Here is a 25690-nt window from a genome sequence, read left to right on the forward strand (position 1 = left end):
AACTGTGGAGAGCAAGTGGAGGGTTGAGGAAGAGAAGGTTGTATGCAAGAACGGCAGCAAGAAAGGGGAAGTGTGGCAGGGGTTTTAAAGGCATTCCAAAGCTCAGAGGTAGTAATTAGTTTCTAGATAGCTTTGAGGTTAGGACATCCAAAATATTACCCATTCTGCCTTCAAATTAAACAGAAAGGAGCCAATTCTAGTTTACAGCCAGTGCCCATATGATTGCAGTCGCTGCATCATTGTGAGTTGCCCACCATGTGAGACTTTGTTGTATGATAGTGCAGTGTTAAGGTACAGGGAAAGGTACCTTATGACCTTTAATGCATCAGTGCAATGAAGATGCTGGCAGAAAACAGAAATAAACTGATAGCATGGATTGTATGTTTTACTTTACACATGAGCTGGCAAGTACTGATATGCACACTTCAATTCAGGGATGACAGTGGAAGCAGTTAGCCTGCTATTAGGTACTGGAGAGCATACAATGAAGAAAGAAGATAATATATTTTAAGTGGTGAAAACTAATGTAATGAAAAATAACACAATAAATATAAGGGAATGCTGAAAGTGAATACCAACAAAAGGAAAGTACGTGGACATACGATAGAAAATTCAAAGTGATAGAGGAGGAAGGATGTTTAGAACTATACTGGATAAATCTCTTGTAAATCAGTAGCAAATATGAATTCTAAAGGGGTCCTCTAGACTTTGAAAGGTCAGTATTTTTTTTGTCCCCAGCTCCTGGGATTCTGTGCATCAAGTCCAAGTACAGAAGTGCCATCTCTTGCTATATTGCCCTTCTGCCATTCTTCACAAGGAGCAAGGATGATGATGGCCCTCTGATAATGTTAAGAATGAGTTCAGTATTGGAAAGGACTTGTAATGCACCACAGGTTTGTGGGTAGAAGGAGATAACTGGAGAATGGAGCCCCTTGTTCCAAGAACACATTTCCAAGTCTTTTGCATTCCCAACGTGGCAGCTATTGCCCTTACTAACAAGTAAATAGCAAACAGCTCTTTTCCAGGATTAGTATGTAGAGAAGAACATAGTCACAAGAGCTAAAGTAGCAAGGTAGACTGACCCTTACTAGTGAAATAATCACATAGGAATGCCAATCAATGAAGTCCAGAGATGGGACACAAATATGTATAATTTGGGAAGGTTCCACAAACAATATTTATTACTTGTTTCATTCTTGCTCCTACCCCTGTACTTTTAGGGTTTTTGACATAGCTATAAAAATTCCCACTTTTCCAAAATTAGTGTGCCATTTTTACCTTCTGGAACATGGAGATATAATAGAGAGCTTGATGATGGAAGTGTTCATAGAAGTAGTGTGCAATCAGAAAAAAATTAGGTTGGAAGGGTCCTCTTGAGGTCTCTAGTCCAATTCCCTGCTCAGAGCGGAGCTGACTTCCAAGCTGGATTAGGTTACTCAGGGCCTTGTTCAATTAAGTTTGGAAAATCTCCAAGGATGGAGATGCCACAACCTGATTGAGTACTTAACAACTCTCCCTGTGAAGACTGTAGCAGTAAGGTAGCAATAGAAGTAGACTATGTAAGAGAATGTAAGAATATTTAATTAGAATATATAGGTGAAGATCATGGCAGTAGGAGCTTTCTGTATGGGTGGTAAGGTAGAACAAAAGGATAGCAATATACTTAGAGCAACAGCAGGATTGCTTTGGTTTTGCCTTTGCTGGCAACAGTAGTTGGACACTGAAGAACTTCGGGTTTCTCCATTGGTAGTTTTGAACACAGTTTCCCCAGAATTTTTCTTTTCTGAAAAGCTTTCTTTAGATCCTTAGCTAACTTTGCTGATTCCCTTAGCCTTCCTCCTGTGGAAGCCTGCCTTCCTTTCAGGTGGTAGTGACACACAGAGCCTGTCTGAACAGTGAGAGAAAGGAACTGCTTTGGAGAGGTGTCATCTTCAGTGCCAGTCAGCACCACTGCTATATTCTTACCATCCAAGTGAGCAAAAGTCACCAAGCTGCAGGACTACAATGTGGAAAGATGATGACATAAGAGCCTCTTGATAAGATAGTGTCAGCCTTAGGAGCAAAGTAGAAAATATGTGGGTTTGGGTGGGAAGAAGCAGGGGGTGCTTTGCACAGCCTCCTGGGTGTCACTGTTGCTATAGTATTTTTTAACCTGTCCCTCTAATGAGTTTTGAAGGCCTGGGCAGCACAGGCAGGATCAGCCACAGGATGAAACATCAATCAGTGCTTGGTTTAACAACAGAACTATGGCTGTGCTAGCGACTGACAAGTCTTGTTTACTCAGACTAAACCCCCACTCTGCAAATAACAGCAGTCTCTTGCCCAGAGTAGGCGGCTTTGTGTGTGGATATAGAGCTGGAGTCAAAGCCTGTATTCCAAGCATGTAACCTGGGCTAACTCTGAGCTGAAAACAGACCTTAAATACAGCAGTTCAGCTCCTGGGTACGAGGAACTTCATTGCCCTGCACATCCAGAGTCCAAGGCTACATATAGCCTGGTCAAAAAGCTGTGCTATCTGAAAGCTGCTTGGGTAGCAATGCTGTAAAAACCCACTGGTTTATGCACAGATTTTCTGCAGTGCCCAGTGCCTGCTGGCTGCACATGGGAATGTCCTGGTATCTGGAAATGAGGTGTGTGAAGGTGTGCCAGAGTTGGTTTGGATCATGCCGAAGCTCCATGTGGACTGTTACAAACAGAACATACACAGTCCGTGTACTTTAAAATATACGTGCCCACATGCAAGCTCTGTGTCTCAGGCATCCTCATCTGCGTAGCAAGAGATGGATCCTGGTGACAGAACGGGGAACAGAAGGAAAGATGCCCGAGCTTGGAATGACAAGATGCTCTGTTTACTCTTCATGAAAAAAAACCCCACACTTTTAAATGCTTTCACTTTCCTTCCATGTGCAATGGAATAGATCAGTTCAGCACTTCGCTGTACCTCCACAACTTTAAGTAAGGTCCATTCAGTCATGTGCTATTGGTGATCAGATTAGACTTCAGCCAGCGCATTTTGAGCACATTGATTATAGACGTGTAGTTTACAGCAGCAACACCATCTGCCCGTCCCGTGGCGTGACGATTTGTAGTCCCGGTAATCCAAAACGCCCCAGAGCTGCCAGAATCTGAGGGATATCGGTGTGACCCTCGCCGGTCCGGTTCACCTGCACAGCTCAGCTCCCCGGCCGCACCCCAAGCCCAGGCCGCCTCTTGCTGCCCCCAGCCGCTCCAGGGCATCCCTTCCGCGCCCAGCACCTCCTGGGGGGAAGCGGGGGGGGGCTTTGTATGAGGAGGGGTGGGGGAAGGATTTGTTTTGTTTCTTTCTGGCCCGTTTAACTTTTTTTTATTATTATTCCAATTGCAGTTTTCCTTCCCCGCTCGGCTGGTCGCCCCGGGCCGGCCGGGCCGTGCTGGTGCTGCCCCCCGCCGGCGGCCGCAGGCAATGGCGGCGGGTCGGGCCCTGCCCCCGGCCGGGCGTGCCGCCCTTATATAAGGCCTTTATGTAAGCGGCCGGGCCGCTCTGCCCCGCCTCGCCCCCCGCGGGAACGGCGCTCTCCGTGCTGCACGCTCGGCTCAAGGATGGAGAACCCGGCACAGCCCTCAAACCCCGTCCCGGGTGGGATGCGGGAGGGCAAAGGCGAGCGGGGAGAAGGAGCTCCCGCTCTGCCCCTCATGAGGAGAGTCCCGCCCTGTGGAAAGGGCTCTGCCGGCAGGCGGGAGGCAGGAGCTGCCCCGGGTGCCCCGGCAGCACATAGCGGGTTCCACCGGGATGGCTGCAGCCTGCCCGGCTCCTGCTGCTCTCCCGTAAGAGTGAGCGCGGTTCTCCCCCGGCATGCGGCGGGAGCAGCCGGGTGTTTGAGGGGCAGCCGTGTCCCCGGCCGAGGCTGCATCCCGAGCTGGCGGCAGCTCCCGGTTGGGATGCACAGAGGGAGCACTGCACCTGAGTAACGGAGAGGGGACAGGGAGATGGGTGCTCGCCGCCCTGTTCGGGGTGCTCGCTGTGTGATTCAAAACATGCCGCTTTGCCCGGAGCTTCGTCTTCTCCATCCGTGGAGCCAAGGTGGTGACTAACTTCCTGCTTGATGTACCCCTGAGGCTTAATTCCTTGAGGTCCTGGGTGGAGGGAGGTGTTGAGAGCTCATATGCACAGTGCTCATAGAGAGTTGTTTCAGGTTCCAAGTCTTAATGCTTTACTTAGATGACCTCTGTATCTCAAAATTGCCTCAGTGCTTTTTCCCTGCAAAACAAGTCTCTGCCCTGATTCGTTTTGAACTGGAAACTTGCATATTTGTTTGCTTTTCAGACAATTCTATTATATTTCTGTATAACTCTCTCTATTCAGAATGCTACAGCCTTGGTTAATATTTGTCAAATGGCACTCTGACTGTCTGAACTACTGGGACGAGTTTCATTTTATATGTCATCAGTAGGGGCAGAATAAGGAGCTTCGTGCTTGGCCTATTTGCTGTAACACAGTCTCAGGGCCATTGCATCAGAGTCAAAACAAGGAGCAGCTTGTTTCCAAACAAGAAGTATGGAGGAAAGTCTCCTCTGTCTCCTTCTCTGTGAGGGAAAAGAGAGGCGAGAGGGGGGTGGTGGTGGGGGAAGAAAGTTATCTTTAACAGATTCTAAAAATGCCTTTTCCCAAATATGCAGTCAGTCCCTTCAAAGGTCTCTTTGTTTATTTTCAGGAAGAAACCCAAGACAGCTGAAAACCAGAAGGCGTCTGAGGAGAATGAGATTACTCAGACGGGTGCATGCAGCGCCAAGCCGGGCCTTCCCTGCCTGAACCTTGAAGCTGTTCCTCCTCTGAGCCCGGCCCTCATCCACTCTCCACATTCACCAACAAACCTGCACGCACACACAGGGTCATCTGATTGTGAGTACACCAACGTGCTGCTGGGTTGTGCTGGGCTTCTTGAAAACACCTCCCTTACTGTCGACCAGGTTTTCCAGTTGGATGCTTTTTCCATAATGTCATAAGCAGGACCTCCTCAGGGCTTACCTTTTCCCTTCTTTGGGAGCTACATCTAGAGCAGAACATTTTTGTGTTAAGGTTGTGACAATGCAATCAGCCAGAGAAAGTTGAGAGCGTGTTGTTGGGTCAGGTTGCTGCTTATTACAAATTAAAAAGGGAAGACCCCTCAAGCATGTCCCTGTCCAACTAGAGCTGTTGCTCCTCTCCAGGTAGTCACATGCTTCTCATTACCCAACCGTATCTCCTAACTGAGGGCTTCAGCCTGTGCTAAAAACAAGTGCCTGGCTCTGAAGCCCAGGATTGTAAAGTATTTCCACAAAGAAAGGGGAGAGTTTTGTGGAGAGGATCAGTCTCTGAGAGTCTGGAAAATCTTTGTAGAGCTGTGTGGTTGTACCAGCTTTAAGGCCCTTGTTTTGCAGGTACTCGCTTTCAGATTACTCAGCATGGGTTAACTGGCCTTTAGAAAATGTTCTTTTCCATTTTGCCAAAAAATACAAAAATAAGGGAGGGAATTATTAAAACTGGATTTTGGAAAGTCATCTTAGCCTGTCAGCTCTTCAAAACATTGTCATTTCACAGAGGTCCCTGCCTGGAAGTCTCTTGGGCAAGAATGTGTAGCGTAATGTGAATCTCATCACTCACTCATTTTAGAATATATAGTTTACCTCTTCTGCGGTGGTTTAGGATGTTATAAAATTTACAAGACAGGGAAAAAGAAAGATGATGACACCAGGTTTCAACAGCTCGGAAGCCAACCAGACTTTGCAAAAGCCTATAAAAAAAATCAGGGCATGACAATAAAAAATCAGATTAAAAAGTATGTGTATCCTTTTCTTTTTTTAATTTAAAAATCCTGCCTCAGGGCCAAGCTTGGAAGCAGTCGGGTTATAGGGATCATCACTATCAAAATCACTTTAGCTGCAATTCATTCCTGTTGGCTTCTGACTTTATTCATTATGAGCTTCTGCTAGAGATCTTGATTTTAATAGAGCTGGTAAACATTGGGGAGACTTTCCTAAATCTCACCTGGTGATTCGGGGAGAAGAAAGAGATGTGAAACAATTGAACAGCAGGCAGCATGCAATTTAGTATATCCAAGAATTCTCTTCAAATTGGAGATGTCAGGCTCTTTGTTAAAACCGGGGTGCAATTTTGTCTTGTAATGTTTTCTGAAAACAAAAAGCTTGTGAAAAGATGCAAAAAAATGAGCAGAACAACAAGAAAAAATAATCCTTATTTTCAAACAAAGAATCCCTTTATCCCATTCACAAAGATGAAAGAGTTCATTAGTAAATGGGATTTGAAACCTCACACTGATTTTTTTGACAGTACAAATGGAAACCCATGAAAGCAACCTTAGGACAGAGGCCAGCAGGGATTGTAGGGCACTTGGAGAATGAACTCCTGCTTTTGCTTTCTGATGTGGCCAAGTTGAGGGTGAGGAATACTGGCAGAGGGCAGCAGAGGAAGATGGAGCCTGTAGTTCTTCATGCTCTACCTGTTCTGTGGACTGAGTCTTTTAGACCCCTAAGTTTTTTATGTCCCTAGATCACCTTCCAGATGATCTCAAAGGCCTTTTCCAACCTAAACCATTCTATTATTCTAGAAATAGGAATAAACTTCCAGCCCAGGTTAGATGCTCTTTCACACTGAAAGTGTGGGGGATTTTTTTTCAGAAAATGGTTTTAATAGCAATTTCAGCATTAATATTGTCCTATCTTGTGAGTTTTTGAAATGGTTGAAATTTCCCAAAATACAGCTGAATTCAGGAAATAGTAAGATGTTTTGTGGTATTGGTCTCTGTTAGTTGTTTCCATGTGCTTTGAAACCAATAGAAAAGCTCACAATTACTTATAATGGGTCATGACCTTTATCAGGCTGTATTTGTTAGAGGTGGTATGCATATAATTAGTGCTTGGCATGCCCTTGCAAAATAGCAAGAACTCACATGAAATGAGGCAAGATGAATATTTACTGCATAATTAGCTTTCTACCATGTTTTGTGTTTGGTTTTTTTTTTTATATTGCCTCAGTCCTTAATGTGCTGGAGTATGTTCATGGACACAAGATTAACTTTTGTGGCTCCCAACATTTAAAAACAGACTTCCCTGTCATTACAAATGCTTTCTCCATAGCTCTGATGTGCCCTGCCTTTTGGATCAATTCTTTCCCCTCATTCTAGAATCCCTTTCTTTATCCTACTATTCCCCTCCTCTCAGAGCTGCATTGCCACATCTTTTTCCTCTCAGCTATTGGATCCATGGTGATTCCTTCCTTCTTTGGGCCAGCAAGACTTCATGTCCTTCCCTCTACCTTTTAATCAACACAACATTTCTTCTTCACCCTTGCCCAGACCATCCTACTGCCTGTACCCCTACAGCTGGGCAGACTTCATTTTCAAAGGACATTGTTCATTCTGCTGGGGAGTTTTCTAGTGGATGGCAAAAAATACAAAAATACTTAAAAACTAGTTATACAGGAAGTTTCATAGGAATTTTCACTGAAAATACCAGAAACACCCAGAAAGAGTCAGCATGGTAGGGTATATCAATTCTTGGAAAAATGCACAGATGTACAGATGGTTTCATAAAGCCTCATTCATGTATCTGGGAAAAAAAATACTTGGATTTTATGGGCCACCTATTCAAATCAGTTTGAAATCTTCACTGACCATTTTGCATGCACAGTCACTAGTGCTTGGCAGAAAACAACACCACATATTTATTATTATGAGAAATGTTCAGAAGCCAATCTACTTTAAAATATCAGGGTGCTTTTGGAATGATTCAGATCAAAATTTTTTTCCAAGCATAGGAAATAAAAACTCTATGATAGCCATCTGCTCCTCAGCTGTAAAAGGCAGAGGTGAAGAAAGCCTAAAGCAATAGTCTGAATGCCAGTCTTACTGATATGAATACTTAGCAAAAAAAAAAACCTGTGTAAAGTCATATGTGATGCACAACATAATTTAGGATTTAATTCTGTAGCATAGTATGTTCTACATGCTGTTTCTGGTGCCACTTATTCCAAACGAAATTGTATTATTTCTCACAGTTGTAGGACTGAGTCCTAGATTTCTGGATTTGAATACTATATTTCCAGCACGGATGAATCCTTGAAGCTAAATCCAGAACACAGGATGCATTGTGTCCAGTCCCATCTCTTTTAGTCTTAGGAAATGCTGACTCATGCAATGCAATTGGAGAAACAAGTTGGAGGAAGAGGTGCTTCCTGAGGTAACTGTTTTCATGGAGGGCTTGGCAGATAAAAAGCACCACTTTCAATGAATTTGGAATTAAGTGATAGAGCGAGCTGATAGACTCCAACTGAGTTATACCTCTAGCTACTCAGTTGTCACAAAGAGATCTGTCTGCTTACCCAGAAGAAAGGTATTCATACAAGGGCAAGGACAGGTTCTGGAAAGGTTATAAAAAAAGCAAAGGCAAGCATATGAGACTTGTGCTATTTGCCTTTTTTTACATATTTCCTTGCTTATGGATCGAGAATGCATAAAGTGCATAAGGTCGTAGTTCAAAGCCTGAACAGCCTCAGGTAAAGTTTCTAAAGATTTTGCTGAGAGGATGAAGGTCATCAGGACTTGGCTGTATTTAAACTGGTTTGGTCTGTACAAGCCACTTATTTCAGGAGCCTTTCAGAAAGCATCTGTAACTATATATGTTTTGCAAGTGCCAAGAGATAAGATCGTTTTGGCAGAAACTTTCACGAGTTCTCAAAGATACAATCGGACAAAAACTTCATTCAAGCTCTGATGTATGCATCTTAACAGATGTGTCCAAACTCAAAGGAATCCCACGGGAACAGTGCAACTGAATCTCTTTGTCTCTATTGATAGTTAAAAGAGTTATTCTTAGACATTGGATGGTCCATCTGTGAAGGAATTTGTTCCAGACAAGACAAAAGCAACATCTTTGCAAAGAGTTTCCATGGGACTGAGAGGCAGGTTGGACAATCACTGGAAAAACTTCTGAAGCAGTTTTTATAAATTTGGAGAACACAGAATTCTTGCAGAGACCTGAGATTCTGGTAAGGAATGTGTTGAGAAGGAAAGTTAAGGCATTAATTTTTTTTAAAAAATCTGTTAAACAATCATTGGCAAGTTGTTGGAATAAGGGAGGACTTCCTAAAGTTACGTTTTAGCAAGGGACCGAGGAGGTTCTGTGCATTAAATAGAATGCACTTTATAAACACTGTCAATGATAGACCACATTTGAACTCTTTGCCTCTACATGCTCAAGTACCGTGGGTGACTTGGTTCAATTCCAGCATTTATGAGCTTTCACAGGATTGGAAATTTGAAGCAGAGTATTTGCTTTTTTTCCTTCTAAGTTCTGATTTTTGTAGCTTCATAGCCTTCCAGCATGACAGGGAGAGGCAGAGAGGGAACCTCACAAGATTCCTGAACTCCACTGAGCATTGAGAGCGGATATGGAAACTCTGGGTTTTCATTTTCTTGAGCAGCTAAAGGGACCCAGCATTCCCTTCCCATGAATCTGCCAGTTTGATTTGCCTGGGGCTGGTATAGAGGCTGGATAGATCTGAAGGTGGTTTGACCTCATCTTTACCTTTTAGGTTTCCTGTGTTTCTCTTTGAGGTTCTGTGGCAGTAAGAGAATGGTTACATGCCCTCATGATCTTCCCCCTCCCCCTGGAAATATGTGGCTTTGATTCCCTGGGAACTGCTCTGGAACTTTCAAATGGTCTCCACTCTCAGTGAAGACGAGGGAGACCCTGATTCGACCAGCTTCCTTGTTTAGAGAGTTAGGCAGCATGTCAGGAGTCATTTCAGCTGTATTTTTGCTAATCTATGTATGGCATGTCTTAGCTAATGTTGAGTATTTTTAGATTGTTTTTGGTGACCTAAGAAATCATGTATGTTTAGATATCTATTTTAGATGATATAATAATAATGATACAGGCCTTTTCTGTAGAAAGCTAAACTGAAAGCAAGGATATCCATAGTTCTCAAATACTGATGTCACAACACTTAATTATACTTTCATCTTGCAGAACATTTGAAATTTTGTTTAGTAACTGCTTCTATTTTTAGTACTTGTAAGTGATTTCTATGTCCTGTGCACTTGTATTTCTGTTTGTAAAATTACCAAAGAAATATCAGTCAGGAATGACTTGGGTTTTCATAGAAGCAGATATATGTTGCTTGAAATGTGTAGAGACAAAAGCGAGTACAAGTACAGATATGTAAAACTATAAGCTGAGCTCGCCCAGCCTCTTGAAAAAGCCATCACAATACACTGAAGAATTGGCAGTGTAAAATGTTGTACTACTGGTAGGAACTGGTCTCTATGTTCTAATCAGTACACTAAGTGAGTTTTGTCAGGTTGGTCTCTCGGGCTTTTAGTCTCTTGAGAAATGACTAATAGCATATGGTACTTCAGTTATGAAGTCAGTGAGTATGTTTTCAGAAGCAACTGTGTCGCTTTGGAGCCCAACTTTCACTGATGCATAAATCACTTCTATTTGTAACACATAGATGCCTTTGAAAATTTGTCTAATTATCCTGAATGTTGGTTCCCTGTAATACTGTCTTGATTCTAGGTTGTGGTGTTCAGTGCTTTCTTACTAGTCTTCATTTAGAAAACTGTCAGTGATAACATGCATAGTCTCAGCTTTGGTTTAAAGCTGCCATGCAAGTTCCTAACTCTCATCATTTCAGGGGAAGATATGTCCCCAGTGTATCTATCCTTTCTAAATACCAGGGAAAAGGATGAGGTTTATTGCTCTTTACAGTTCCATAGCTTCCATTCTTAAGGTGACTGAGCTGGTAGTGCTGTGGTGTTTCTGTTTGTAAGTCATGCTGCAGCAACTGAGACACACAGTAACTGTCCAGTGAGATGTCTGCAGTCTGTTTCTGAGTTTACTTGTCCATGTCTTCAGTGTCAGCCCCCTCCAGGATTTTAATTACTATTCATTAAGTTGAGAGTCTTCAGTAAATCCTTCTTGTGTATACTGGATAGGGGTTTCAACTGCTTCACGCATGAAATGAGGGACTGATGAATATCTATTGTTGTTCAATATATCAAGATGTTCCAGTACTTTTTTTGATATTTGGGATTTTGTTTGTTTGTTTTTTATGGGGGGGGGGGGGGGGGTTGTGTTGGTTTTTTTTATACATCTCCAGAGAGTACTTTCTTCTTCTCCCCTTGAGCTAGCTTACCTTCTTCCATCATACTCCATCTTGAAAATTGAAGCAATAATGTCAATTCCACTGCAGTATTTCTGTAACCTCTTCGATTACCTTTACTGCTTTCATAGATAGCAGTGTAGTTAACACACTGACACTACTACTTGCCTGCTTAATCTATCAATCCACATAGTCTACAGCATTTCATAGGTCCCAGTCATTGTTCTGTAAACTTTCTCTGTCTGATGTATATAAATACTGGTTTTTTGCAGTATTTGTCTTTATGAGTTTAGTGAGTTTTCCTTTAAATTTCCTCTTTGCCCTACCTAATCTTTGTTTTACATCTAGGCTGCTACACTTTATGCTCAGTTCTATTAATGTCACTTGGGCATGATTTCCATGTTTGGAAGAATAAATTTTGAGCTTTAATGGACTCTTATACCTTGTTATTTAAGCGTTGTAGCATTTTCTACTTCCTCATTTTTCTGTTGTTGTCCTTGGATATGCATATGGACTCTATTAAAGTATTATTAAGGCCACCTCCCTGCTGCTCTTACGGATTTTACTTCCTTATCTTTTCCTTTCAGACTCTTTCTGACTAACTTCCTCTTCTTTTTTTCCTTTCAATAGTTCTTCTCAAAGTTGCACATACCAAAACTGTCACTTTGCGATCTGCTTGAAGGATGTCAAACATAATCATGCCAATCATTGTTATTTCATGTCTTAACCATACATGCTACTGCTGTCATCTCCTCTGTCTTAATTGGGTGAGAAGACTAAACCAAATGTGCCATTTCCCTAAGATGGTCTGCAAAGGAACACTTCAGTGTTTGACAGGTGACTCTTGCTTGAAGGAAACTAAGCAGCTGCATCTACATATTTTGTCCTACTGTGGTTGTTAAAATGCTGTGTAGCTCAGTGCTTGCATCTTTCTTGGTTAGTCCCCTGTGTGCTGTAGGGAGCCACTTTCCTTGCATTGAATAACATTGACCGGTACGTTTGTTGCCAGGTTTGTTGCAACTACACAACTCAAGAGTTACAAGTGTGAAAACATACTTGGTCACCTCCTGCTCCTTTTCACCACTGTGATCTGTTTAGCATTGGAGCTTCTTTTCCTCTAAGCTTCCACAGTCACTTTCTCCTCTTTTGTTTACCTGTGGTAGAGTAGCCATGTAATCTTTGTGCTGTGATCCCCCTCAGTAACTTTAGAACAAGATATGGTCAAACCAGTATTCAAATTAGAGAAAACCAAAACAATTCTTGCATTGTTCTCCACTGAACAACTGAACAAAGGGAGCTCTTTCATTCAAACCTTTTTTTGAACTGAAGCCTTAACATGGTAGTGGGAGAGAACCTGAAACATAAAACCAAGGGATTGTTTAATGCCACCTACTAATGTTTATAAAGTGTGCTAGGAGGTGTAGTGGGGGAAAATCATGTTCACAAGAAATGCAGTGTTTGATCTACTCCATGGGTGAAAGTCAGCTGTAAGCCATCAGAATGTCACTGAACTTCATTTGCATCAGGGTGTTTGCCTGGCATCCTGGTGCACAGAGACCACAGCAGCATGTTCTGGCTGGTGCTGTGCATTTGGATTCCCAAGGCTGCCGAGTGCTGTTGTTTCTAGAGGGGATGCCATTGTGCCACCTCTTTGTTTATGTTTTCTGTGGCTGTTTTCATTGTCCATGGAGTCATTCACAAGGCTAGAATAACATGAGATCCAGTCTTATGTATCCACAGTTCAGGAAACAGCACAAAGAGAATTTCAGATCTCTGGTTAATCTGTCAGCACAAATAGTTCCTTGAGGCATTAACTGCACCTATGAAAAAGAGATAAACAAATCCTAGAACCCCTACTCATCCCAGCTTTGTTGTGTTAAATGCTGAATGGATCTCTGCCTGGCTGGGATGTGCAATACATACTCTGTATCAATCTGTGACATGTGGTGAAACGCTTCTTCTTGAAAGCCCACGAGAGAGAAGTAGTATAAATTAAGAGTAATCTCACAACAGCTATTTTTGAGTTCTTCACCAGTGAAAATGTAAGTGTAGCAATATTGTGCATCTATTAAAAATCTTGAAAGGCTCTTTATAACTAGATGATAGGAGTGATAACGTGTAATTTATTGATGTTACACAGATAGAGAAAAAACCCACAAAGTAGCAATTTTTGTGTGAAAAGGGGTATGATACAGGAAATAAAAACAGAGAAAGGGACTTCTGGTAGTTTCATGCCTGTGTGGGCAACCATGTCAATTTTAACAAGAATACCTTGTACTTTGATCCTATGCTACATTTCAAAACAGGGCATATTCCCTGCATTCAAAAGTAGAACTCCCAGATGCTATCTCTAGTGTTTTTGGATGAGTAGAGGGCAGAATGTGCCTGAAGGCAGACCTGGGAAATAGCTCATGCACTGCATTAGTATCACCTGTTGGTGTCTGAATGCTTGTGTATACATGTAGTTCCAGGGCCTTTTCCCCAGGGAATGGGGGGAAGCATTGGAACTGACAATGTACATTTAATGCTGGAGTTCCATCTGATGATATCAAGCCACCCAGGAATGCTGTGTTCTTGCTTATTGCCTTGATTTATTAGTTTAAAGTGTTCTGCTGTACATTTCTATTCCTATCAAAAGTAAGTAGAGGATTTTGGAAATAAATCTTTTGCCAGAGATTGCAGAGGTCTCGCTGAGGACAGAAACATTTCGTGTGGTCTTCAGTAGACATGAGGTTGTGCTGTTTCCCACTGATATTTAAATCTGCATTATAAGCAGGCCTGAACACTCGTCCCATAAGCTCAAAATAAAGAAGCCACAGTCCAAAACACTATGAATATGTGTCTCACGATATTTCTAAGTTGAAATATTCACCAAAGCACCCAGTTATATTAGTTAACAATTACCCTTTCACTAGTAGATAAAAAAGACAAATGGAAAAAATAATCAAATAAAATCTAGCATTTGCATGTGACAGCTTTCCTTTACTCAGGGCTGAGACAGAGGCACTGGAAGAGATAAAAGAATCCTTTTCTCAGCTCTGAGGACTGCCATTTACAGTTTTTCATCAATCCCTTGTTTCTCCTATCAACCATAGTTCTGTGACCAGAACAAAATCTCCTACACTGAAAGGCTTTTCTCCGGAATCATGGAGGAAATAAGCAGTGCCCTTCCACAGGCTCTCCTACAAAATTCAGCCATAACTGACAGCACCCTTTTCCTAACAGACTGCTACAAACACTCCCTGTAGAGGATTCTAGCTTGAATAGAAACCTTCTAAACAGGTAATTACCTTAAGAGGTTTTAATCTCTATTTTCCTTTTAACCAAAGCCCACAAGCTTTCAGGCTTACTGTATTTAACCACACTCAGGTTGATAAGCTTTTCTTCCTTGTCTTTCTGCCTTGGGGAAACCTAACAATACAGGGTGAACGTGAAAGAATTCATGGAATAGGAATTGTCTCTTTCGGAGACATGTTTTAATATATTTGCACTTATTATCCTTCTAATTCGTTCCTTCTCCAGACACAGCTCATACCTTCAACCTCAGCCCCTTCTCCTCCCTAAACAATGTTTCTGAGAGAGGATGTATGTTTATATAGGTCCCCACATCAAGACAACTAAAAGCAATCCTTATCCACTTTCCTTATGGGTATTCAGTCAGAAATACACTATTAGGACTTAAAGGGACTAATAGTCCTTTATCCTTAAATACACTGTTAGGACTTTAAAATAGGTGGAGGTATTTTTAAGGACTAGAGTAATCTTTTAATCAGGACCATAGAATAGCAAAACCAATCACCTTATTTGCCTACATTTTCCAAATGTTTTGGGTTTTTTTTCCCGAGAGCCATTCCCCTAATCTTTCTTTGAGTAGGGAGTGCTCACACCAGCATTGCTATCCCTTCTCACCCTTTCCCTGCTCAGTTACTCTCTTGCTGTGGGTTCCCCAGTGAAACATGCACTCCACGTAACTGCACCTGGCACTGGGAAGAAAAACAAGCAATCGATGCACCTAGATTTTTAAAGAGCCAAACTGCCTTAAACTTATAGCCAATTGAAACAGTTGGACCGTGCTGGGGCTTGGCAGGATCGTGCATGAGCTCTCTGGGAACAAGAGAGTGTGGTTGAAACAGATTTCATGTAGAACATGAAAATGTTCCCTACTGAAGAGGGGATGAGCACGGCATCATTTCTCTTCCTAGGAAATGGTGCCATCATGTGGAGACGTTGTTTTCTCTGCTTCCTGTTTTAAGAGGGCAGTTGTGCAGTTTTCTCCCTTTACATTAAAACAAACCAAAAACATTAAAATGCTATTTGGCAAATTTATGTTTCACAAGCATAAATAGATTACAACTTGACTGGAGCACAGAAATTAACACCCTTGTAGTGATGTGGCCATGGCCTGTTGAAATCCCTGTTTTTGTAGCTGTGATGACAGCTCCAGGGCTTCTTCTGTAATGTCATACATTTTGCTTGGAGGTGTTGTAGATACCACAGGAGAAGTATCCCCCATCAATGCAGTCTGTGTCTAACCTAGGGGGATACAATGGCATGGCTGTAGATGGTCTGCAGACAATGTCTGAGAGAGGAACTGAGATAAACAGTGTGTGTGTGTATATTGGCACCACTGTTTGATGTGGAGGTATATTTCATCCCAAATATGTGTCTGGGAATTAAAAAATGGCTTTTGCCTGTACCCTCTTCAAAGTATATTTGGAATTTCTAAAATAGCAAGTATACAAATTGGATTGAAAGTGGGAAAAGTAAATGTCCTGCCTCAAAGTGTAATACTTTTCTACTTAAAAATAGCTGAATGTGCTGTAACACTGAAGCCTTTGGTCACTATAGTGCTATGTATTTGAGCCAATTTTTACCTGGTGTTTTGCAATTGTGAGTAGGATGCTAACCATAAAGAGGAATAGAGGAATTAAGTTGCTAGAGTAGCTTGAGAAGAAAACTAGGTTTTTGTAAGCCTGGAGAATAAAATTTGAAGAGACCTGTGGAGTTAATGCTTGATCTTTCTGTAGTACGTTTTGCATCCTTGGATAAAGAAATCTATTAAAATTCCTTGAGTTGAGCAGTCTTGCAGGATTGGGTGCATGGTGCTGTCCTTGTTCTAGGTATGAGCAAACTGAGGCACAGACATTGCCTCCTGTGGATTTTAGAGAAAACAGGATTAGTGCCGATGGACACCTCCTGAGGTCTGTCAGGCAGAGCATAGGAAGGAGACTCCCTACTTGCCCCCCAGGCTGGGAGGCTGAAATACAGACTTCTATGCTTGACATTGGGGATTTATGTCCACTGGATGTAGAAGCCATTTTATGTACAGAACACCTACGGTTTAGTCTTCGGTTTCATGTAAAATGGATATCTCATAACTCGTTAAATGTTAAAAAGGACAGGGCAATTAACTGAATAAATCATCCATAGGAAATTTGCTGAACATTCTCTAGTCTGCAGAAAAAGTCTCCTGAAAAAAAGTTTGAGAAAACTCATTCTTATTTGCCATTTCCTTGGTGTGTTTTGTCCCTGGAGAATAAGGTTGTGTTTGTGTGTGCATGCATTTCTGTCTTTCAAACAAATGTAGTTATTAGCTATGAAATTTAGAGAAGTTTGACAGCTTTCAGAACACAGTGATTCTTCCTTCCATAGAGTGTATTACTGACACATTAATAGATGTTGTGCTGGTAAAAATACAGTACTTCCTGTTAAATGTAGACTGCTACATATTTTGATTCTAACAACAATCTGGTAGGGTTAGGGCAATTTGTGTAGTGTCATCTGGTGTTTGTTTTGGATAGATATTATAGAAGGAGATACTGATTTTCAAGATGTTCAAGCAGATGATTGGGTGAAAACTCCAGCAAACCTTTAAAGCAACAGAAAGCAAGGGCTACTCCTGGTCAGATCTCCCGCTGAGGATACAAATGTTCCTGAAACTCCATAGAATATTTTCCTCTTGCAGGCCCCTGTTTAGAATGAGGCCAAATATTCAGAAGAATCAGTGTGAGCAGGCGTGGCTGAATTGGTCTCTGCAGCATCTTTGAGATATACTGAGAAGTTAGACATTGCCAGGTTTTCAGGATTTGAATTCTGGTCATTTCCTTGAGTGTAAGAAATGTTACTCCACTAAATTGGTCCCAGAGAGTTGGAAGCTGATGCAGGACTAATGTTGTGTATGGAAACATTAAATAGGAATTTTTGCTCTGTTAATCCAGTTTTATTTTAGAGTAACTAACTTGATAACAACAGAAAATTAAAGCTTTATCAATTGGGATAAATCAGGTCACTGAAGCTGAGGAAAGCACCTATGGTTGTTATGCTGCTAAGTTTGGAATACAATACACTAACGTATAGAAATGCGAACTTCCTATGGAAACTGTGGGGCTATAGTAGCTTTCACATGTTGTGATGGAAATGCTGTATTTCTACTGAACTGTTGTGTTTATGAAAGAGTTGAGATTTTCATTCCAATTTGAGGATTCTTTCCCCACATGTATCTTTCTTAAGGAAAATCTTTTTTGATAACGGGGCTTTGTTTGCTTGAGGTTATTTATTCTGTAAGGTCTTGAAAGGGTATCATAGACAATGATATATAGGCAACTCCTTCATTTACCTCACTCAGCTAGAGTACTTTATCCACTTTAAGGCTGCTTTTTAAGTGAAAGAAAGACAAGCTAGATAGAAGATGGAAGAAGATAAGAATAAGGGGAATACCCATAACCAGTGAGGATGGTTTGGGAGACCTGAGTTTGTATTTTCTAGAAAAGACAGGTCTTAAGGAGAAAAGTGAGGCACCTTCCAGGATATGAGAGAGTGCTATAAAGAGGAAAATGGTCAATAGTTCTCCCTGTCTTTTAGGGGAAAAGGTTGAGTAATCAGTTTCAAAGTTAAATACTAAGAAATCTTTCTTGCTAGAAAGACTGTAGACAGTCTGTCTAGGGAGGGAGGGGAAATCCACAATGTTGTTTTTGCAAACATGGTAGACAAATTTCTGAAGAGATAGTGTTGGTAAATTGTTCCCACATGAGGAAAAGGAGTAGACTAGATGACTGTCTGAAGAACCTAAAGCATCCTTTTGATACAAACAGGAGGCTGTGGTCATCCAGAAGTTGGTGTGAAGACCAAGGATTAGAGATTTCTGAAACCACACATGGAAGAGGAAGAGAGTAAAGACTAGATGATACTGCTTGTCTCCAGCAGCAGCAGGTTACTTAGGTTTGTTGCACTCCCAGGAATTAGTGGCTGGATTACTGAAGCATGGAGAAACAGCTCCAGTAGCAGGAAGACCACCTATACCAAGCCTAACTCTCCATCTTTGTCTGAGCCCAGGGTGTTTGCTCAACTAGGGAGACATTTGTCATTTTGATAATAAGAACATAAAACCACCATATTCTGTACAAGATACAATAGCTCCAACTTCTCCACTATCTCTCAAAGTGCGCATTCTTCTCAAGGCAAGGTTTGAGATGGTTGTCAGAAAGACAAACTAGGCAAAAATACCAAGCTAGTTCTAGTTCGTCTTGTCTAAGTGAGACATCAGTGAGATGGGTTGCCAGACAATTTTCTAAATTCTGCTGTGGAAGATTGGGGAAAAACTCAATCTATATCTGTCTCAGCAAGCCCACTACTTCTTAAGGATATAAGACAATTATTCTCTATTCCCTGTAAGTATGAAAGCAAGACACAGCCTTTGGGTTACACTCTGCTAGTAATTCCTGTGAAAGAGCACACAGTAAGTTTCCAAAAAAGCTTGGATTCCAGCATCCTAGGCAGTTTTGCTTCAGGTGAAGTCTGTGCACTGAGCTACTGCTGTGCTACTGTAGCTGTGGTAGATTCATCACCACTATGTTGCTAGAAATGGTAGTCATTACTGTGCAATGAGCTTTGAGATACTGTGATTTTAAAAGACACTAGAGAAAATCAAATTCTCTGATATCCTTCAGTTATGAGCTTGAAGACTTTCAGCAATTGACTTTGCAGAAAGGGACATCTAGTGGCTGTACAGAAGAAAACCTTACTAAATGTATTTTCAAATGTACAACATAGCCATTTGCATATGAGCTGCACTGTTCAGTATTCTGTAGATCTTTTTGGTTTCTACTACATCACATGTTTTGTGGGGGTAATTTTTTATGGTTTTGACAAACAAAAAAATCACCATTTCAAGCCATAGCTTCCTAGCTTTGCGCAGGTCTATGTATGGTAGCTCAAGCAAATAGAAAACTGCCTCAAGCCATGCTTGATGTACCTCACTGCTGCACTTCCACGTTTTCTATAGCATCTTCCAGGAGTCCACTGCCTGCTGTTTCCTTCTGCCATTGCCTTCCCCTTTCCTACTGTACTTGGAGAGCTTGTCATTGTTATTGTCATGGTAAAACCTACTTTCTTTTGAATGCCCATAGCATAAAAGTCAGCAGGAGGGGTGGATGAGATTCAGGGAAACACTAATCTAAGCATTCAGTCATGTATTACACAACAAAAGTTTTTTCCTTTCCCATCTACGTTGTGCTCCTTCTTACTAGTTGAGGATGAATTCCATGCATGTTTCTGTGAATAGCCTGACAGTTTAATCGGTACATTTGCATACGGGCAAATGAAGCTTTTTTCAAAGTTGCACAGTAATATGTTTCACCTTTATGCCATGCCAGCTTCAAATTGTATCCCAGGAGGATTTCAAATGTGCATAATCTGTGTAGTTGTCTGGGCTTTTTTTCCTTTCTTTTTTTCCTGCCTTTTTTTTTTTAAACTGGCAAATGCCTATTCATTGCCCATCTGGGTAAGAATGGCCTTTGCATTTTCACACCCATTCTTTCCTATATGGTTTGTGAATACCCCTCCAATCAGAACCTGCTTCACAGAAAGGGGACAAAACCATTTTACAGGAGTTTCTCAGAATAAGTCCATTGGGATCTCTACATCATGTTTACTGGACAAAAAAAAGAGGGGGTACTTAACAAAGACCACTTGAATTTCACAGAAAGTTTCCCACTGTCTCGAGTTTAAAAGAGTGGCAGGCCTGAGAAGAGCCCGAGACAGGAGTCTTTTTCCTGAGCTGGGCATTCTGTGCAGTGACGAGTAGGTGAGTGTGTGCATGTGCAGCTGGGCCTTGTGAGGAGCTGACACACTTTCTGGCTTGTCCAAAGCTCTGGGAGTCTTTGTCAGAATGTGGCATTTACTTAGAATCAAACCTGCATTGGCAAGTCCATGTTTTGTGGGGAACAGCACTTTTGGACTTTCCAGCTTAGAACAGCATAAAGTAGGGGTCAACCACAAAACTTGGATCTGGACTTGGTTTCCTGCAGAGAGGGAAAGGATCTGCATGGGACAGCAGGTTTTGCTACAGACCAATCTCTGGAATTTGTTAAAACTGCTCTTTATACTGGTGTGGCTTGTGTGGTATATTTCTGACACTATTGCAAATTACTTGGTTGCCTGGACTTTGGATAGATATCGTTTACAGAATGTCAAGGAAGGTGGCCTAGAAAAATCATCCTCAAAATCTGTATTAGCTTTTTTTTACCATTTATTGTGTGTTTCTTCCAACCACCCTTCTTTTATCCTTAAGGAATAAATTTCAGTTGCTTCTCCTTTGAAGAAGTGGTAGATGATCCAACAATGACAGGATTTTTTAAAGAGCAAACTCTAATAGCAACAAAAAATAGTGCCACTTACGAAGTGACTCAGTTGGCTTTCAGACCAGCTCCTACACCCACAAGGTGCATCCTAGATCAGTTCCTGTAAGAGAGCTGTTCACGTCACTCTTACAGATGCATACATACAAACCTCTTTTCTGTTTGGATCAGCCAAGATTAACCCCAGCTGCCTGTTTCCATCGAGTAAGCTAAGGACCAAATACACTGTGGCTACGCAGCTCTTGATTCCCACAGCCAGGACCCGAGAAGGGCTGTTGAAACTTACAGATGTACATTGCCCTTCCTCCTTTCTATACATGATTTGTGGGTAAGTGGCAGAATTCACTTTCCCAGAACATCATCCAGTCCCATGATGCATGTCACACCTTTCTGGAAAGGAGTTGCCCTGAGGAGGCATTTCTCAGAGTTCTACTCACAAAATTAATTTTATCTGCCAAGGTGCATAGTAACAAAGTAGGTTTCTTTTCTCAAATCAAGAGACCTATCCGTAGCATCTCTGGTATGTGTAGAATATTCCACATTGTGCATGTTCAAGGTAGGATATTTGGGTTATTGGGTTAGACTGCTGCATATTTCTTCCTATTATCAAATAGCTTATTTGACAAAGCCAAACATGAAGTGTGTTTCTGTGAAAATGAGTCCTAGAAGCAAACCAGGTAGTCACTGATACTACTCAAAGATAGATGGAGATAAATGGGTAGCTGTACAGTCACTTGCTATGGCCTACAGTAAGTCTTGAAAAGATATGTCACCTATTTATCAATAACTTTCCACCCTTCTGTTGTCCCACCAGTACAAAGCATTGCCATGGATTCTGACTTTCTCTGTAAATATATTTTGGATTCTTGTATGATCTGACATGCTGGATGGGGAAGCATCTGGAACTGCCTTGGAGAATCACTCTGTCTAGAAGGATGAGGAAATACATCTCTTCTGTACAATATTTTGTGTAATAATAGTTGCAATGCCCTTGAAGGAAAGTCTCCCAGTTTCTAAGATGTTTTGCCAATCCTATGGTTAGTCCCATCAGAGAATGAAACTCTGATTTCCTGGCTAAGCTTATGAACAAGACAGATGTATTTCACGACTTCCATCATGGTGTTATTGATTTCCTCCTCATTTCTTCTATGTGAGCATCCCCTCAGTGTCTTAATCACACATGGAAATTAGTAACCTTCTGGTACAGGTTCGTTTACATCTGTTGACATCAGACTTCTTCAGACAGCTTGGCCCCATTGTGATTTCCAGTTCCTGACCTTTGTGCTTCCCTTTAATCATCAGCTACTTCAGAGAATTAATAAAAATAACCACCTGTGTCTAAGGTGGTTTCTCTTTGAACCACTAGAATAGAGGGTGCTTATTGGTAGTGAATAAATGGGAAGAAAAAGGCAGAGCAGGGAGAATGCCACATTTGCCTGCAAATTGCAGTGAGTAGTGTTCTACTGCCTGTGGATGAGACATAAAGTACTCCTTAGGGTGGAGCAGAGACTTTGTTGTCGAGCTAAAAGGCATGTGTATGCCTTTCAACTTCTTTCAATGCTATTTATTTGTTCTATATATTTGTAGACAGTGACAGTGAGCTAGTTTAATTTACTTACACTTGCTTACCAAGTTTTACTTTTGAATGCTCACACATTAAAAAGTTACTGTGGCAAGAGTGGTTATATCTTTGGTGGGAGAATTCAAGACAAAATGCCTGTAATATCAGTGGTGATTTAGCATTACTTGGTCTATTTTTCTAGAAACCAAGGTGATGCATGTACTGCAAATGCTAAGAGAAAAAAGTTACTTATAGTGTTTTATTTGTTTACCATTCAAGGGATAGTTGATTCTTCATTATTAAAACATGACGCCATAGTTTCTCTGTGTCAAAATCTAAACAGATGAAAATTTGGAAAGTAAATGGGAAAGCATTAAAACCAAAGCAAGCAAGATGAAGATAGGGAATGGTGGATTGAGAGATTAGGAAATTTCCTTTCAGTTCACTTGTAAAAGTTAATTTTGAAGATTATATTGGCTCCATATACAAATTGGTGAGATGCTTTTCTAAACAGTTCTCTATTTAGATTATTCAGCCAAGCTAAGACAAAATCTTCTTTGGAGTAAATGTCTGTAATTTTCCAGTTTCTGTCAAGTAAATAACAGCAGGAGAACATTTGTTTTTATATGATGGCATTCTGGTGCAAGTCAGAACTTGGGATATGCTAAAAATGAGGGGGACAGCTCGTGTTAACTTTTTGCTTTGGGTTCTTTCAGAGGACTGTTTGTCACTATTGGGTAGCAAATGTTCTAAACCACAACCCCAGACAAAACTGTGCGTGGGATTTTAGGAACATTTGCAGCCTAAATCTTGAACCAGATTTGGATTTTACAAAGTGACTGCCAGTTTTTTTGATAGAAGTAACTGTACTGTGAAACACAAGATCTGAATTCCTTAAAATGCCAATCTAGATAGAAATTATATTTTCATATATACTCTTTGCCTTAGCAACTTAGGGTCATTAAAGTAAGATTCTGATATCTTTTGGCATAGGTCCAATCCAAAGCTTAAAATCCAGATTTAATCCATGTGCTCAGTGTTTACAATTGGCTGCCTCTAAGCTTTTTAAAGCCAGATAAACTGATAGGAAGTCCAAGGCCCAGGAGTGTGATTGGAATTTAGGCCCAGCTATACCCATCTTCATTTGGTTTTATCCAAAAATTCAGTACTGGAGCTTCTGCAAATGAGTAGTGAAGTTTACTTGTAGCTTTGCAAAAATGATGTGTTCTTACCAATGCCTTTGTGTGTGACTTTTCCAGTGCAATCAGTTTTGTTGACTCAGTGGACAGTAACCTTCACCAGCACTCTCACTGCAGCCCTGCAGAGGACAAGACTCATTCTGTTCTTTTATTTTTTGTTTTTGTCACCTACTTCACTCCAGGTAACATCAGTTGCAAGGGGATGACAGAGCGCATTCATAGCATCAACCTTCACAACTTCAGCAATTCTGTGCTCGAGACCCTCAACGAGCAGCGCAACCGTGGCCACTTCTGTGACGTGACGGTCCGCATCCACGGGAGCATGCTGCGCGCCCACCGCTGCGTGCTGGCGGCTGGCAGCCCCTTCTTCCAGGACAAGCTGCTGCTGGGCTACAGTGACATCGAGATCCCCTCCGTGGTGTCGGTCCAGTCTGTGCAAAAGCTCATTGACTTCATGTACAGCGGGGTGCTGCGGGTCTCGCAGTCGGAGGCCCTCCAAATCCTCACAGCCGCCAGCATCCTGCAGATCAAGACTGTGATTGATGAGTGCACAAGGATTGTCTCGCAAAATGTGGGAGACGTCTACCCGGTGATTCAGGATTCTGGCCAAGAGACACCAAGGGGAACACCCGAATCAGGCACCTCGGGGCAGAGCACCGACACAGAGTCTGGCTACCTGCAGAGCCATTCGCAGCACAGTGTGGACAGGATCTATTCAGCCCTCTATGCCTGCTCCATGCAAAATGGCAGCGGGGAGCGCTCCTTTTACAGTGGAGCTGTGGTCAGCCACCATGAGACAGCCCTGGGACTCCCCAGGGACCATCACATAGAAGACCCCAGCTGGATTACCCGGATCCATGAACGGTCGCAGCAGATGGAGCGGTACCTCTCCACCACTCCAGAGACCACACACTGCCGGAAGCAACCCCGCCCTGTCCGAATTCAAACCCTGATGGGCAACATCCATATTAAACAGGAGATGGAGGATGACTATGACTACTATGGCCAACAGAGGGTGCAGATCCTTGAGCGCAATGAGTCTGAGGAATGCACTGAGGACACTGACCAAGCAGAAGGCACTGAGAGTGAGCCCAAAGGGGAGAGTTTTGACTCGGGAGTCAGTTCCTCCATTGGCACTGAGCCTGACTGCATGGAGCAGCAGTTCGTGGCTGGTCTGGGCCGGGATGGGCAGCAAGAACCTTCTCAAGCAGATCAAAACGATGTCCCTGCTGATGGCACTCAGCCGCAGCAGCAGCAACACGTAGATGCCAACTCTTCCTCACCAGAGAGAAGCAATGACGTTGAAATGGACAGCAAAGTGCTCACAGTCAATAACAGCACCGAAAAGGGGGCTTTGCAGCCTTCTGTCAACACATCTGTTGCCCAACCATTGCCAACCACACAGATCTACTTACGCCAGACAGAAACCCTCACCAGCAATCTGAGGATGCCACTGACTCTGACCAGCAACACTCAGGTCATTGGCACAGCTGGCAACACCTACCTGCCTGCCCTTTTCACCACGCAGTCTGCTGGCAGTGGCCCTAAGCCTTTTCTCTTCAGCCTGCCCCAGCCTTTAGCTGGCCAACAGACACAGTTTGTGACAGTGTCCCAGCCTGGCCTGTCAACCTTTACTGCCCAGCTGCCAGCCCCACAGCCCTTGGCCCCGTCTGCGGGCCACAGCACAGCGGGTGGGCAAGGCGAAAAAAAGCCTTACGAGTGCACTCTCTGTAACAAGACTTTCACCGCCAAACAGAACTACGTCAAGCACATGTTTGTACACACAGGTAAGAGTACTTCCCTTTGGCTTGCATATGGAGCCAGAGAAAGGCCTTCACAACCATGGACTTAGATTCTGTTTGCCAGCCTGCCAGCCCCCAGCACAAACAGGAGGGAGGGCTTATCCAGGGAGTTGATGTCACTGAACACTTCCTGGGCTTACTGCGCTGAACTTGAGCCCCTGCAGAGACATACAGATCCCAAACAGGGGCCTAACTGTGCATGGTGCAGAAACAAGCTCATTTTACCTGGAGTAAAATGTGTCCTGCATCTGTCCAATGAAATGGTAAGCATTCATTGTACCCTGCAAGCTGGCCAGGCAACATTAAGTGGAAGAGAGGAAACTGGAATAGGTCATAAGAAAAACCGTATCTAC

The 25690-nt window shown here is 42.3% G+C and overlaps 1 protein-coding gene across 16 annotated transcripts in view; it reads left to right on the forward strand.

Moving 5' to 3' along the window:
• ZBTB20 (zinc finger and BTB domain containing 20) overlaps positions 1-25690 on the forward strand; it is a 473676-nt gene that overhangs the window by 441112 nt on the left and 6874 nt on the right. For 15 of the 16 annotated variants that reach the window (XM_085070972.1, XM_085070903.1, XM_085070875.1 and 12 more), the window contains 2 exons: positions 4692-4879; positions 23718-25322. In XM_085070972.1, coding sequence (XP_084927098.1) covers positions 23738-25322 — 1585 coding nt within the window. In that variant the 5' untranslated portion in view covers positions 4692-4879; positions 23718-23737. Of the gene's footprint in view, positions 1-3538; positions 4061-4691; positions 4880-23717; positions 25323-25690 lie in introns of those variants that run through there. The other variant, XM_085071005.1, reaches the window with a different exon arrangement.

This window comes from Lichenostomus cassidix, chromosome 1 (genome assembly GCF_008360975.1).
Source record: "Lichenostomus cassidix isolate B80296 chromosome 1, HeHo_3.0, whole genome shotgun sequence".
NCBI classification, from domain to species: Eukaryota; Metazoa; Chordata; class Aves; order Passeriformes; family Meliphagidae; genus Lichenostomus; species Lichenostomus cassidix.